The sequence below is a fragment of the Anastrepha ludens genome, chromosome 6 (assembly GCF_028408465.1).
Source record: "Anastrepha ludens isolate Willacy chromosome 6, idAnaLude1.1, whole genome shotgun sequence".
Taxonomy (NCBI): domain Eukaryota; kingdom Metazoa; phylum Arthropoda; class Insecta; order Diptera; family Tephritidae; genus Anastrepha; species Anastrepha ludens.
In genome coordinates, this window is record NC_071502.1 from 54,514,131 (window position 1) to 54,528,722 (window position 14,592).

General features: G+C 36.6%; 1 protein-coding gene across 1 annotated transcript; it reads left to right on the forward strand.

The window, feature by feature from the left end:
- The first annotated feature begins 4,715 nt into the window (after window positions 1–4,715).
- Window positions 4,716–13,159, forward strand: LOC128866836 (probable peroxisomal acyl-coenzyme A oxidase 1). Its single transcript, XM_054107837.1, has 7 exons — window positions 4,716–5,014; window positions 10,752–10,911; window positions 10,979–11,271; window positions 11,340–12,252; window positions 12,317–12,422; window positions 12,508–12,663; window positions 12,728–13,159. Exons 1-7 carry the CDS (start codon window positions 4,873–4,875, stop codon window positions 12,986–12,988), a joined length of 2,031 nt encoding a protein of 676 aa, XP_053963812.1. The 5' UTR covers window positions 4,716–4,872; the 3' UTR covers window positions 12,989–13,159.
- The last annotated feature ends 1,433 nt before the right edge of the window (window positions 13,160–14,592 follow it).

Genomic DNA, 14,592 nt, shown 5'->3' on the forward strand with positions numbered 1-14,592 from the left:
GTTTGGCCGAGCTCCTCATCCACATGAAGGTACCTACAGATTTAAGCCAACTGAGGAATTTTTTCATGGCAGAAATACATTGAGATTTGCCATTGCCTACCGAGGGGCGACCGTTATTAGAAAAACACGTGTTCTATCACTTCGGTGTTTCGTGCACGAAAATTTTAACCTACGCACTTCAAAATAGTAGTTACGCAAGAACCCATACGGCTACGGGGGCCGCCGTCGAAAGTATTAGTCTTAAAAAAGCACTTTAATGAATAGTGAGTTTTGATTACTGTAGAAGCGAGAAAATAGGCATATTTAGAATTATTTAATTAGAAATGCTAGTACTGGATTTATATTTGGTGTATTTTCTAAGGTTTGTTAGCATTTTTTAGAAAGCATAGAATTGGTTTTATTATTATTATTTATTTATTTACAAACGTGGTATAATAATATAATTATTTTAACACGAGAATAGGATCACTGGCTGCCAGGACCTTCGGCTATCTGATTTGTTATAAAAAGAATTATGATTTAATTACAGGCAAGCTAGGTAAAGTCATGGTAAATTAGTTAAATAAGTTTCTTTAAATCGGTTTGTGCTAAGTAATCTGACATTTTTATAATATTTTCGTAGCATATATTTTTTAATAGTGATGATGGGATTTGGTCCCCAAAAATATTGCTCCTTACTGTGGAAAATTGTGTGCAGTTGTCGAGAAGATGATTTGATGTTAGTGGTGATGTAGGGCAGTGCTGGCAGTTTGGCCGGTTAGTTCTGTTGAATATATAGGAGTAGCTTGCAATCGTGTGCCCAAGCCGTAGCCGAACAAACATTTTCACATCATTGCAACGGCAGTAAGATGGATACTCTGGTTTTAGCCTGTTTGGATTAAATGTAGTGTATTGGTGCTGTGTAGATCCCCATGTAACCAATTGTTTTTGATACAGGTGATTGACTACATATTTATTGAAGTCTTTTTTCGAAAACTTGTTAAATGTTTTGAGCGGTTCCATGGTGGCCAATTTAGCTCGTTCGTCCGCTATTTCGTTCCCTTTAATGCCTGCGTGGCCTGGTACCCACATTAATTTTATGTTGTTGTTATTGCCGATCAGTTTGTTGCGAATTCGGGAAATAACATACGTTTTATTTCTTATATTCAGTATTGACGCTATTGTTGATCTGCTGTCCGTGCATATAATTGTTTTACGATTTGAGTTTTCAACAGAAATTAGCCCATTCAGGATTGCTGTGGCTTCAGCTGTGTAAACAGAGGCAAAATGGGGAAGGATGCCTGCTAAGACAGTGTTCCACGAAGAATCCACGACTGCGAAGGATGTACTTGTCTCAGTTTTTGATCCATCAGAAAATATCATGTTCCATTCGCCAAGTAGAGGGTTAGTGAACTCTGAAAATAAGCGTTGATAGGTTATTGGGCTAGTGCCACTTTTATTGAATTTTTCTAGTTCCAAGATGAAAAAAGATTTGTTTATGTGCCAGGGCGGGAAGTCTTCTTTTTCTGAGATTACTGGTGAGTGTATGCCAAGTTCTTTAGCCAAGTCGATGATAAGTCCAATTGTTGATTTCTGTTTTGGCGTTTTTGCCGCTGAAGTTCGGTTAACACTGTTTCATATAAAGTGTTGTTGTTGCACAGAAATAACTTTGGAATGAGTTTCATGAGACATGCATCAAATCTTTCTTCTATTGACGGTAATCCAGCTTCAACTAATACGAATTTTATCGGAGATTTTGGAAACGCGCGTATGCTCCTGCTAACGGCCGTATGATATGGGGAATACAGAAGCTTAATGTTGCTCCTCGCACAATTGCCATATATCGGGAGACCAAAATCAATTTTGGACACTAAAAGAGCTTTGGTTACATTTATAAGAGTAGATTGGTTAATTAAACAATGTTTTGATGATAAATATTTAACTATACTTAGTCTGACAGCCAGTTGGTTTTATGTTATATAATCTAGGAGGTTTGTGTGGTAGTTTAATGGTTTTAGTTATGGGGGATGGTATTTCTTTGCGTTTGCTACTAATAATGGCTACTAAAATTTGGAAAATGAGTGAATTCGGGAATTTATTCAATTTTTATAGATCTTAGATGTAAGATAATCTCTTTTGAAAACTAGTTAAATGAATAAATGAAGTAGCTAAACAAATTAATTCATTTAGTAGTATTATTATTAGAAATAGTATTTTATGAAAGAAAAATCAAATCCAACAGTATTCGAAGGCGAATTAAATTCTCTCAAAGTTCTAGAAATCTAGAAAATACGAGTATCATGATTTCGCATTTGAATTAAATTTTCTCGAATAACGATGGGGAGTCAATCGGCCCACTTATTAAATCGTAACGAAAGCGAGGAAGTCCTTCTACTATCAAGCGATTTTAGGGTATAGAACAAGCATCGACAATTTTGAGATGGAATTGGATCAATGAAATGCAAAGAACGCAAAGCATGAGGGACAAAGATTTTCTGGACACATTCAAGCCAACTAAAATGACACAATATGGTACCCAAATAAAGGCAGCATATTCTAACTTTGTGGAACAACATCAAGAAGCAAGCCACAAATAGGAGGAGAAGCTTGGCCAAACACCAAAAAAAAAGGGTGTACGCGCCAATTATATATATATGTATACTTTAACTTTGAACGCACAAATGAGGTCTATCGAGTATATGGATCAAATGAATTGAAGAGTCGAATAAAAGCAAGTACTGAGAGCAAGTACTGATTTCGTTTCCACGGCTGTTGGACATTACCGGAACGATCCGGCCAAAGACTGCCACTCCAGCAGAATAAAATTTCGAATAAGAAACCTGAAATTACTTTCTTATATTCTACTTATACTTAACTCATTTCTTTTACACCATGGAAGGACGTCATCTAAATCAGATTGAAGTACTTGTATACCTTTAAATCATCAGCATACAAAAGAAAATGTGAGTTACTAAAACAACTGGAAATATTATTGTATTAATAGGAATTATAATAGGGGGCCGAGTTACTTTCCTATGGGGAACAGAGGTCGCAACGAAATAAATGAATCATACACCAACAACAATAACAATACATTTACGTGAGGAAATAACCCACTTTAAAAGAGTGGAGTGAAATCCTAAGACCCTCAATTTGGAAACTAAATCTTAGTCTTGTCGAATGCTTTTGAAAAGTCTGCGTACACAGTGTCTACTTAAGGCGAATTGAGTATCTAAGGTGGTGCCATTTGAAAACAATAACTTTATTTTTCGCGATTTTGACAAGTCTGACGTCAGCTCTCTTCGCCATCAAAACAAATGAACAAAACAAACAAAAGTAGGAGAAATTACATGGTTGTGAAAATTGAGTGCATGGCTTGGTAGTATTGTGATTTGTAAGATCTAAGGGGGAACGCCACAGTGGGGGTCAAAAAAAAGGTTGATTTTTGGCAATTTTTTTTTGTAAGTAGGAAAAATTATTCGAGGATCGGACGAAAGGCAATTTATTATATATGTATTAAACTATGTTGACGTAAATTTGTATTAAAAAATATTGAAAATTGACAAATTTATGTAAATAAACGTAACGAGTTAAAAAAAATGACATAATCTGGTGGCAGCGATACAGCAATGAATAATCATCTGAAATCAAAAAACAAAAAATTTCATTAATCTATATTACTATTATGGCTATCGTTGTACGTAGCAGTTTTTTTTTTTTTTTGACAAAATGGTGATGATTTGAACAAATAGTTATTTTCAAAATTTTGAAAATCGGCTACGTACAACGATAGCCAATGGTATAACAAAAATTTTGAAAAAAAGAAAATTAAAATCGGTTAATTAGTCTTCGAGAAATCGTTGCCACCGTGTCAAAAAAAGGATAGCCAATGGTATAACAAAAATTTTGAAAAAAAGAAAATTAAAATCGGTTAATTAGTCTTCGAGAAATCGTTGCCACTGTGTCAAAAAAAGGAGTTTCGAGAAAAAACGCGTTTGAAATAAAGCATCGTATCGTAAGCGCTATGGGCCCGATCCGACGGGCGCTCACTTAAGTGCACATACAATTTTTACCACATTTTCTTGAGTAGTTATACTAACAATTTATGCAAAAAAAATTCGATTTTTTGAATTTTCACAGTGGCGTTCCCCATAAACTAATCAAACTAATGAAAATGAAGTGCCGTGTATTAAATTGTGAAATCACAAATTAATATAAAGCCTTCAAATGCAGCTTGTTTGCGTTGTTATATGGAAGACGTCGTGGCATGAAAATATGTGTCTGCGCGTATAATTTCTTGTGTTTGGTTGTTTCTATTGCTTTCGCATACTCTTCTTCTTCACAGACAAGTAATTTCCCTTCCTTTTGCTTGTTTTTTCATGGGCTCTTACGACACGGCGAACTCGGAAGACGCAATCTTGTATTCTATCATTCAGTGGATATACAATACATATATTCAACAAGGGCTTGAATTTCCTACAGACCATAAAGTCAAAACATCCATCATATATGAATAAGTAGATATGTATGTATATATGTATTGTGTTATCAATGTGCTTTTCGCTATTGTTTATTGTTATTAGCTCAGAGTAAGCACGCTTTTTTTGCGCCCTTCATCCACCTCAGCCTATTTATTACACCAAAACAGCACCTGTAGATACTCGTATTCTCTTTGATTGATCACTCAGAGCTTTTAAGCGCTCAACAAATCAGTCGCAGTTCTTAAGAGTTGGCCACCGAAGAGTATGGCAATCAGTCAGTGCGCTATCGTTCGCAGAGAAAGTTCAGTGTTTAACAATTAGTGAAACCAATTAGACACTTTTATCCTAAAAATTTGTTTGGTTTATTTTTTGTTTGTAATCCTTGAACTTTTACTAAAAATTAAAGTGAAAAATGCCTGCTCGAAAGCAAACGATACCACACACCGTTAATCCCGATCTGCAAAGGGAACGTCATGCGGCCAGCTTTCGTATAGATGAGTTTAGCCGCTGGTGGCATGGAGGCGCTGAGAAGCTACGCTTCAAAAGAGAATTGGGTAAAAATATTTTATTTTTGTTGAGTTGTTGAACTTTGACCATTTTTAAACTTGTAGGTGTGTGAATATTAAATGTGATAAGTTGTAATACCTGTATTTGCACATAGCATGAACAGAGTGCAAGCGGACTTTCTTGCTTCTTTGTCACCGCGTCTTGAATATTGACTGAGCAAAATTTTTTCTCTTTGATGGAAATTAGATGACTTTGCACTTTTATTAAATTGCCTAAAAAAAATCAGCATTATACTTACTAGATAAAAATCAAAGTTCCAAAGTTTATTGATTAGCCCATTATCGCCCGGGTACAGAACCCGTGGACCGATTGTCATGATTTTTCATACACCAGTTACTTTTGACCTTTAGATGCAAAAAATGATTTTTAAAAATTTTTTTTTCATGCCACGCCCATTTCCTAGCCTGTACTTTTTAAAGTACAGCGGGCGTTAGTATATACATTTTTTCATTTCAAAAACTAAAAGTGGGATTTGCCAAACAAACGGTTTTATTTTTATTAAAACATAAATTTACAGAATGTGCTTACACTTACGAGTCCATATCTGTTTATTAACATTGAAAATCTCATAAATAAAGGAAAAAAGAAATAGTTTTAGATATTATGTGTGGTATTGAGCGAAACAATCTCTTTTTATGCAAAGGGTTTTTCTGCACATGGCGCATGACCAAATTGTGCGTTGATGGCATACGACGCAACGCAATTGCGAGTCATTTTTTTGTGGAATAGGGCCATGGGTGTTTCTTTCAACAGATGAAGAAGGTGCACGCCTTTTCCTAGAGACCGGTGATTTGCCTTCTATCAAATATTTCCGTACAATTGCACGCCTGAATTGCAGTTGTGTATTAAATTTATCGTTTTTGTTATTGAGTGATACATAAAACTTCCAAGCATTTGTCATGGTCAAATCAAGGAGATAAGTGAAAATTACCCACCACCATTTCTTTCCCTTCAGTGCTATACGATAGGCATTTACATTTTGGTCTATATTATCGACGCCACCCATATGTTTATTGTAAGTGGCATATAAATTTGGTTGTGGAACGTTGATCTTGCTTTGACTCTCGCGAGACCAGCGCTTAACATAATTCACAGGTGTTATTGTATCAAAGTTGGTGAGCATCGAGCAAACGCTATTGTCTACCCACTTAACTGCGAGGATATCGTTGGAAGTATCGTAGCGATAATCGTAAGTTCCACGGGAACGCTTTTTGAAAGTCTTGTTGACATCAAGCTTGCAATTTGAAATTCTGTTTTCGCGAACGGTACCAGTTGCTTTGAACTTCATGTTTGCTAGCTGTCTCATCAGGGAATGGGTGGTAAAATAGTTGTCGAAAAAAATTGCATGTCTCTCGGGATTGGGAATCCTGTCCACAAAGTTTAATACAACGCTTGCGCCTAGCGGAATATTTCGAGCTTCGGACGTATTTTTTCCACAATAAACATCCAAATCATAACAATACCCGGAAGAGCTAGCTAGCATCCATGCCTTGAAACCAAACCGTATGGGTTTACCTCTTATAAATTGTTTTGCTGAGTGCTTGCCGAAGTACTTTATCATTGATTCATCAATTGATAAATTTGAGGGAAAATAACCGAATTGCTGAAAACGTGCAATCAACATAGTCATTAGTGGTCTAACCTTAAACATTTTGTCTGTAGAATTATATATTTCTTTGTTGTCTGCAAGATGCAGATATTTTTTTATTTCGAGAAAGCGATTTCTTGACATGGCTTCTGAAACAATATTGAGTCCAAGATCCTCGTCAAGTGACCAGTACGAACGCTCAGTTGGTATCTCATGGTAACCGGTTAAAAACAAGATACCTATAAATATTCTCATCTCCTCCCCGTCAATTGTAAAGTTTCGATTGTTTTTATCGGAGCGTGCGTATAACATGGTTTGGTCACACATGTATTGAACTATTTCATCCGTTAAAAACTCTTTAAAAATCATATTTGGTGTGTGCTCATCAAAACTTTCCTTTGTTGTCTCAAATGTTTCAACATAAGCACTGTCATTGTACTCGAAATTATACCTTGGCTCTTTTCTGAGCCATTTACAATTTCGGGTATCTGTAAAAGGAAAGTAAAAAACAAGGGATTATGTATAATTTGTATGACGAGTAAAAAGCAATTGCCAACTTATTACCTATAGATAGGTATTTCTCTGAAATTGATCGCGATGCTGCCGCAGAAGTTGATGATCCATCTAGTGTTGAGTCTATCACTGCAGCTGATGCAGAGGCCGTCGATTTATTGCAATCAATCATATCCTCAACAATGTCTAGTTCAATATGTCCGGGCACATCTGTCGGCATCATATTGTCTTTTAAATTATCTTCATCAAACTCTTCCGTGTCAGTTAGTTGGTCGAGCTCCGGAGGAATGATGACCAAATCCGGAATGATTTCATCATTACCTTCATCATCATCACACAAAAGAGCATTAACTGCTTCCTGAAGACCTCGGAAGCTATTTTTGCCACGGAAAGTCATTTCTAAATTCCGTGGAGAAAAAACAAAAAATGTATACCATATACGCCGGCTGTACTTTTTAAAGTACACCAAACTTTGGCGGGTAGAAAAATAAATAAAACTGAATTTACCGCAAAAATCTTGTTTGTAGTATTCTTTCTAATGCTTTTCTATACACGTTTTTAATAAACAAATATATTTAAATAGTCACAGTTTACTTTTTTCTCACTTCACAGACACACACCTCTTAAAAGATCAAAACTTTTTGTAACTGAGTGACTTTGACACATCACAAATGACATAATGTCAGTCCAATAACGGTAAAAAAAATTAACGGCTTAGATTGGACTATCAACTAACCGCAGGGTTGCCAACTTAATCGAAATCGATTAAAGTGTGCCCTTAAAAAATCTCGGAAAAAATCCCAATTTGCTGTACTTTATAAAGTACAGCGGGCGGGAATGGGTTAGGGTAAAAACGGAACGCGACAGCTTGGAGTATTAACAGCTATATTGGCTTCTTATCAATTGCAGCTATTCTCATAGTAGCCCGGTTATCCACGAATTCGATTTCGTCTGGAAGACAAATCTTGTGAATGTATTATTATATTTTCGGGCCCGACAACAGACTAAACCACAAAGCTTTTTAGAAAAATATTAGATAAGAAAATATTGATATAGAAAAATACCTAATAATTTCAGATTTTGTATTTGGGCAATAAGCCCTCAAATATGTACATATCTATGTATAAGTTAGCAATGTATTGTAAATAATTTTTCGCCCCAAAATTGCTGGCATTACACTAAGCGAAATATGTACATAGCTATATGGGATACTGAACAAAAATTTTTGTATGTAATAAAATAATAATAAATCTTTTTACCTTTGGGCATAAGGGAAGACAATAAACGTAAGAATGAAAGACGTTAAAGAATTTATTTCAGCCCTTTAATATAATATTTAAGAACTTGTACATACATATGTCCTCCGTTATTTATTGCAACTGATAGTAGTCATAGTGGCATGTAATTTACTACTGACTGAAGAATGCAAAGGTCGACTTTGGCCAATTCTTCTTGAACAAGTTTTTTAAGGAGCCTTAGGCTATTAATTTGGCGTCCGCCTTTATAAACGTGCTGTCTTAGTATGCTGCAGAGGTTCTCTTCTTCAGCACAGGAATATTTTTCGACGCAAAAACTCCTTTTCATGCTTACCGTTGTGGATTGGATCATTGTCCTGTTGATACGTCCAAGACTCACCATGAAATTCTGCGGCGAAATTCAATAAAACATTATCCAAGACCCCTACATAATTTTCTGCGTTCATCTTATGTGAAATAAAACTAATTGGGAAGTTTCAGGAGTGACGCATTTATCGTAGCCCGCGAACATCTTTCCTATACTTCTGACAACCATCAAGCCCGCCCAGATTAAATTATTAATGCGAATTGAATACTGAAGGTGGCGTCTTTCCAAAACAGTTATTTTATTTTTCGCAATTTTGACAAGTCAGATGTCAGGCTCCGCTCCAATACAAAACAAACCAACAAAATAAACAAAAGAAAGAAAATTTACATGTTTGTGAAAATTCAGTGAATAGCTTGATAATATTGTGATTTGTGAGATTTGCATTGAATGCAGTTGTTTTTGCGTTTTTATACGGAACGTGTAATTTCTTGTGTTTGGTAATTTCTATTGATTTCGTCTACTCTGCCTCTTCGCATTTTGTTTGTTTATTCATGCAGTCTGACGACACACCGAGTTCGGAAGGCGCAACCTTGTATTCCATCATCATTGCTACATACTTCCATAGTTTGGAATCGTTTACTTTGCACATTATAAAATTTTGATTACTGTCAGTTAGTATAAAGAATGATAGACTCAAAGATTACGCAGATTGAGTTAAAACAATGGGCGTAACTTAGCCGTAAACAACAATGAAGTTAGGTTAGAAAGACTAGGAAAGAAATAAAATAGAGAATAGATCGAAAAAAGTTGGCTGTAAAAAAAAAATTACAACAAAAAAATATCTACAATAAGAGCTGATGCCAAGAATGATTGATCATTTGGTTTGGCCATCTGAAGCAAAATTTTGAGAGTAACTTCGGCCGCCGCTTCGTAAAGGATTCCGCAGATGAGTTCTGCTCAATAATTTCACATGGCGTTCAGTCGTTGTTCAGACGGAGACGGACATCAGCAAATCATCTGCCTCCTTCAAAATCGTGGGGGCCGGCTAACGGTTTGATATTGGCCACTCTTCTGTATTCTGTACATTATGGTTCAGAACATAGATAACTAAAGCATAAAACAGGCACTGGTGATTCCAGAGCAACGTTCAAGTCTCTCTGGGTTTATTGTGTTGACAAGTTGAGTAAAACACTAGAACACCTACTCATAGCACAAAAATTGTGAATTTTACTAAAATCTGGAAAACAAACGATTTTTGCCGCATCAGCTCTCATTGAGTATATACAATTTAAGAATAGTCTCGTTGTACGCAAGCCTCTAATTTGGGAATTTTGACGAATTCACCATATCACCAATGGATTTAGTGTCGCATCACCTAGATTTATGAGTCTTTGTCTTCAAAGAGGTGCACATTCGCAGAGAGTGCGCTCTGCAGTTTTAACATACAGTTCCCAAAAAAGACGTTTGTTTCTACTAATTTTAGTTTTGTAACTACGAAGACTGCAATGTCCCATATACTTAGTATCCAGTAAGAGTTCGTATCCTGATTTAGGAACCTATTTTATACTCTTTTGAACAGAAGTATTATTGAGCCTGCCTCCGTCCTACAAACTCCATCCAATGTCGTATGAATTCACCGTCTTCCCAGTCTATGATAACTTCCTTTATGTGTGCTTTGGGAACCCCACAAATGGATTTTGGTTTATTGAATTTTGAAGTACCAGCTAATTTCGCTAGAAAATCTGTCTGAATATCTTAGACTGGCATTGTACTTGAAAAATATTTCTTTTCTGGGTATCATAATAGGTATTTGTGGTCGCCAAATTAATTTTTAGAATACCTTGGTATCGTCAAAAACGCAATAATGAAATTTATTAGTATATAGCAAGACTTGATATCCAAGTAGAGAAAATACTCGTATTAAATCAGAATTAGATATTGTATCATTTTTCATTACAGTTTTTTTAATTGTACGAAATTATTCGATAATCGAGACATAATATATCCATCTAATCTAATCCATTTCAATTTTTAACTGTGCAAACACCTGTCCTTTTTAGAACAAGAAATATTTAATGACATGACCACTCACAATACACTGTTGCACTATAAATCTCATGAGGAAATCAGCGAAATAGCATTGAAGCAATCACTTGACGTAGCGAAAAAGCTGCGTGCCATGCAGGACCGTATCAATCCCGGCGGCAATGATATATGGCCGTAAGAAATAACTCCCAGCTGTGTCTAGCAGCGCTACTAAAATCTATACTTCAATTAACAATTGCAGCAAACTTTATGGGACCTCTGCGATTTGGGGTGCCATGCCCGGCGGCAACCCATTTGGTGTGCAGTTTGCTATGGTGGTTGACGCGATTAAGATGCATGCGACTGACGAACAGTGGGAACGTTTTGGTAAGCGCGTGGAGAATTTCGAAATCTGTGGCACTTATACGCAAACCGAATTGGGTCATGGCACATTCCTGCGTGGGCTGGAGACGCGTGCTGATTACGATCGTGTCAAGGACGAATTTGTGCTGAATACACCGACGTTGAGTGCATATAAATGGTGGCCTGGTGGATGTGAGTGCAGAACCGCCATATTTTTAAGTATTTCTTTCTTCTTTTTAGTAATTAATCTTCACCAACAGTGGGTCACTGCAGCAACTTTTGCCTGCTGGTGGCACAGCTCTACATTGACAACGAGCCGAAGGGTGTGCAAATGTTCTTCGTGGAGTTGCGCGACGAGGAAACACATATGCCTTTGCCAGGTGTTGATATCGGTGAAATTGGGCACAAAATGGGTTTCTATGGCGTAAGTAACGGCTTCTTGGGCTTGAAAAATGTTCACATACCACGCACTAATATGCTAATGCGCAATGCTAAAGTATTGCCTGATGGCACATTCGTTGAGAGTCCCACTTCTGTGCTGTTATACTTCTCGATGGTGATGATGCGTTGTGCGATAACGCAAAATAACGCAACCCTTCTCGCTATGGCAGCTACAATAGCAACACGCTACTCAGCTGTGCGCCGTCAGAGTCCGATCAATCCCAATGAGAGGGAGCCACAAATTTTAGATCATGTGACACAACAGCTGAAAATCTTACCCGAAATTGCAACTGCTATCGCTTACCAACTCTCTGCAAAATCTTTATGGGCCTTGTATCATGAAACCTATGCCGGCATTGAACGCAGCGATTTCACACGTCTACCGGAATTGCACAACCTGGCGTGCGCTCTGAAAGCGCTCTGCAGCTCCGACTCTAGTGCGGGAGCCGAACGTCTACGAATGGCCTGTGGCGGTCACGGCTACTTGACCTCTGCCAATATGCATGTGATCGTCGCATCTGCAGCAGCGGCCTGCACTTATGAGGGTGAGAATACGGTGCTACTGCTGCAAGTTGGACGCTTCCTCATGAAGTCATGGCGCGCGGCTAGCGAAGGCAAATCATTAACACCGACAGCAAGTTATTTGACCGCACCGGCACAAGGTAAAACTTTCGGTCGATGGACAGGCGAATGGGCGAATATTGTTGCGGCGATACAGTATGCGGCAGCAAAGTAGGTTAACTGTTGCAAGAGGTTGATTCACTGCAATACTAACTGAAACTTTATTTACTTGCAGTAAGGTGCGCTTGGCTTTCGAGAATATGTCGCAGCGTCTGAAGCAAGGCCAAACCGAGGGAGAGGCGGCCAACCATACCGGCATTGAACTAACGAAAGCAGCAGAGGTGTGTGTGTGTCTGTGCTCTAAGTTTACTTACAATAATTTTAATGACTTCAACATAATTATTTTATTTAATCAACTTTCTGTAGTTACATGGCCGTTCTTTTGTCGCCGCCACATTCCTAGCTCATGTTACGGGTCCCGAAGCTGCTGAGCATTCTGCTGCTTTCAATAGAGTGCTGCAGAATCTTTTGGAACTATACTTAGTGCATACAGCGCTACGTCATTTGAGTGATATACTACAGGTGGATACACATTTTTTCTTGCCTTCTACGATCCTACTCTAATCGCATCGCTTTGTCTTTGCAGTGCATCAGTTTGAGTGAAGTTGAATTGCGCGCGCTTCAAACTCGTCTTGAGACTGTTTTGAAGAAATTGCGTCCTGATGCTGTACCAATTGTCGATGGTTTTGACTTCCACGATCGCTCTTTGAGCTCGGCGTTAGGCGCATATGATGGCAATGTCTATGAGCGTCTATTCGATTTGGCCAAGCAGAGCCCATTGAATCAGCAGCCAGTGCCGAAATCATTCCATACAGTGCTCAAACCTTTCCTCAAGTCTAATTTATAAACCAACTGATGTGTGATTTTCTGCATAGCGTAGCGTAAGTTTATATGGTGAAATTTAGGTACACATTTATATGTATATATATTATATGAATATATGTTTGCAGATATTCGTATATAAAAGATATTCTTTGTTTTTTTTTTAATAAATTGTTGAATTTATACTGAAAAAGAATTAGTCTACTGTTTCTTTTTGCTTCGATAACCTAAAAAAAACTGTCGCCATAGTAAAATGGGCTTGTTCGTGGCTTAATACCCAACAAGGGGCTAGAACTAAAGTTGTTTAAAGTTAGAAAGTCTGCAAGCAATTCCAAAATACCGGCTATATTTCTTCGCCGCCAATCGGTTGTGCGCTACCGGAACAACCTATATTTACGTCCGACTAAAAAAGTTTCCAGCATTCGTTGTAAGAAATAAAATGCACCTCAATAAAAAGGTTATCAAAACTTAAACCGTTTCCACGACAGTCGGTTCTACGTTACCGAAACGACACGGATTTATATCCGGCCAACGACTGTCACCGTATGCAAGTATGGGGAATGTTTATGCTGCTACAACAACAACAAAACTTAAAGAGAATTTTTTAACTATTTCTAAACTGCACAATATTGTACTAAAATTGAATGGGTCATACATCTACATACCCAAAATATTTCTAGAAACTCGTTAAATTTTCATAAAGTTAAAAAAAAAAATAATAAAAAAATATTTGCTTCGACTTTCCAACTTTTATTTGAGAATTTTTAGCAGTTTAAGAAAATTGTCATAAAAAACAAATATTTGTATAACAAAATGCAAATTTCAATTGGTTCAAAACTCTCGTAGATTTTTGACATTTTTTTTTGTTTTTTGTATGGAAGAAAATTCTCAATATCGTATGCAAAAAAGTTGTCAAAATTAAACGCTATGTGTGGCGGCTTCAAACTTATTAAGGGGTATACCATAAAATTTAACACCTTCAAGTTTTCCAACAATTCTGATTAAAAAGTTGCATATTTTAATGACAATTTTTTTTTTTAATTTTTTAAATTTTTGTGAGATTTATACAAAGTTTGGAGCTTCTAGTTATATGGTTCTTGCTGTAGAATGCACTACGCTTTTATAAGAACATAAACAAATTTTTATAAAAAATATATTTAGTTAAAATTTGGTAATGCGTTGCGTTCCTATTATTTTGGTTCATGTATGTATGTAGTTAGTAATGAAAGAAAAAAAATATGCAGACGAGAGTGGAGAAGAATCTGAAAAATATTTAACAAGTTTAGAAGATATTTATCACAACCCTAATATCGAAAGGCCCTAACTCATATTTTTACCAATAGAGTTTTCATAGAGAAACCTAAATACGCCTTCACTAAAAAACTGATTGTATCTAATATTATATGTAGACTTACGGAAATGATACAATACTTTCATGCTTTAAAAAAACTATAATTGCTCTGGTTAAATTTGGACTCAGTTTTTCCTTCTCCTGTAAAATAAAGAAAATGTTACTTAGATCCCACCTAACACGACATAAGTATTTAGTATTTACAGATTAACATAAGCATGAAGTGGTTTTTCCATACAATAAAAAAAAATGCAAATGAAATGGAGAAACAATTTGTG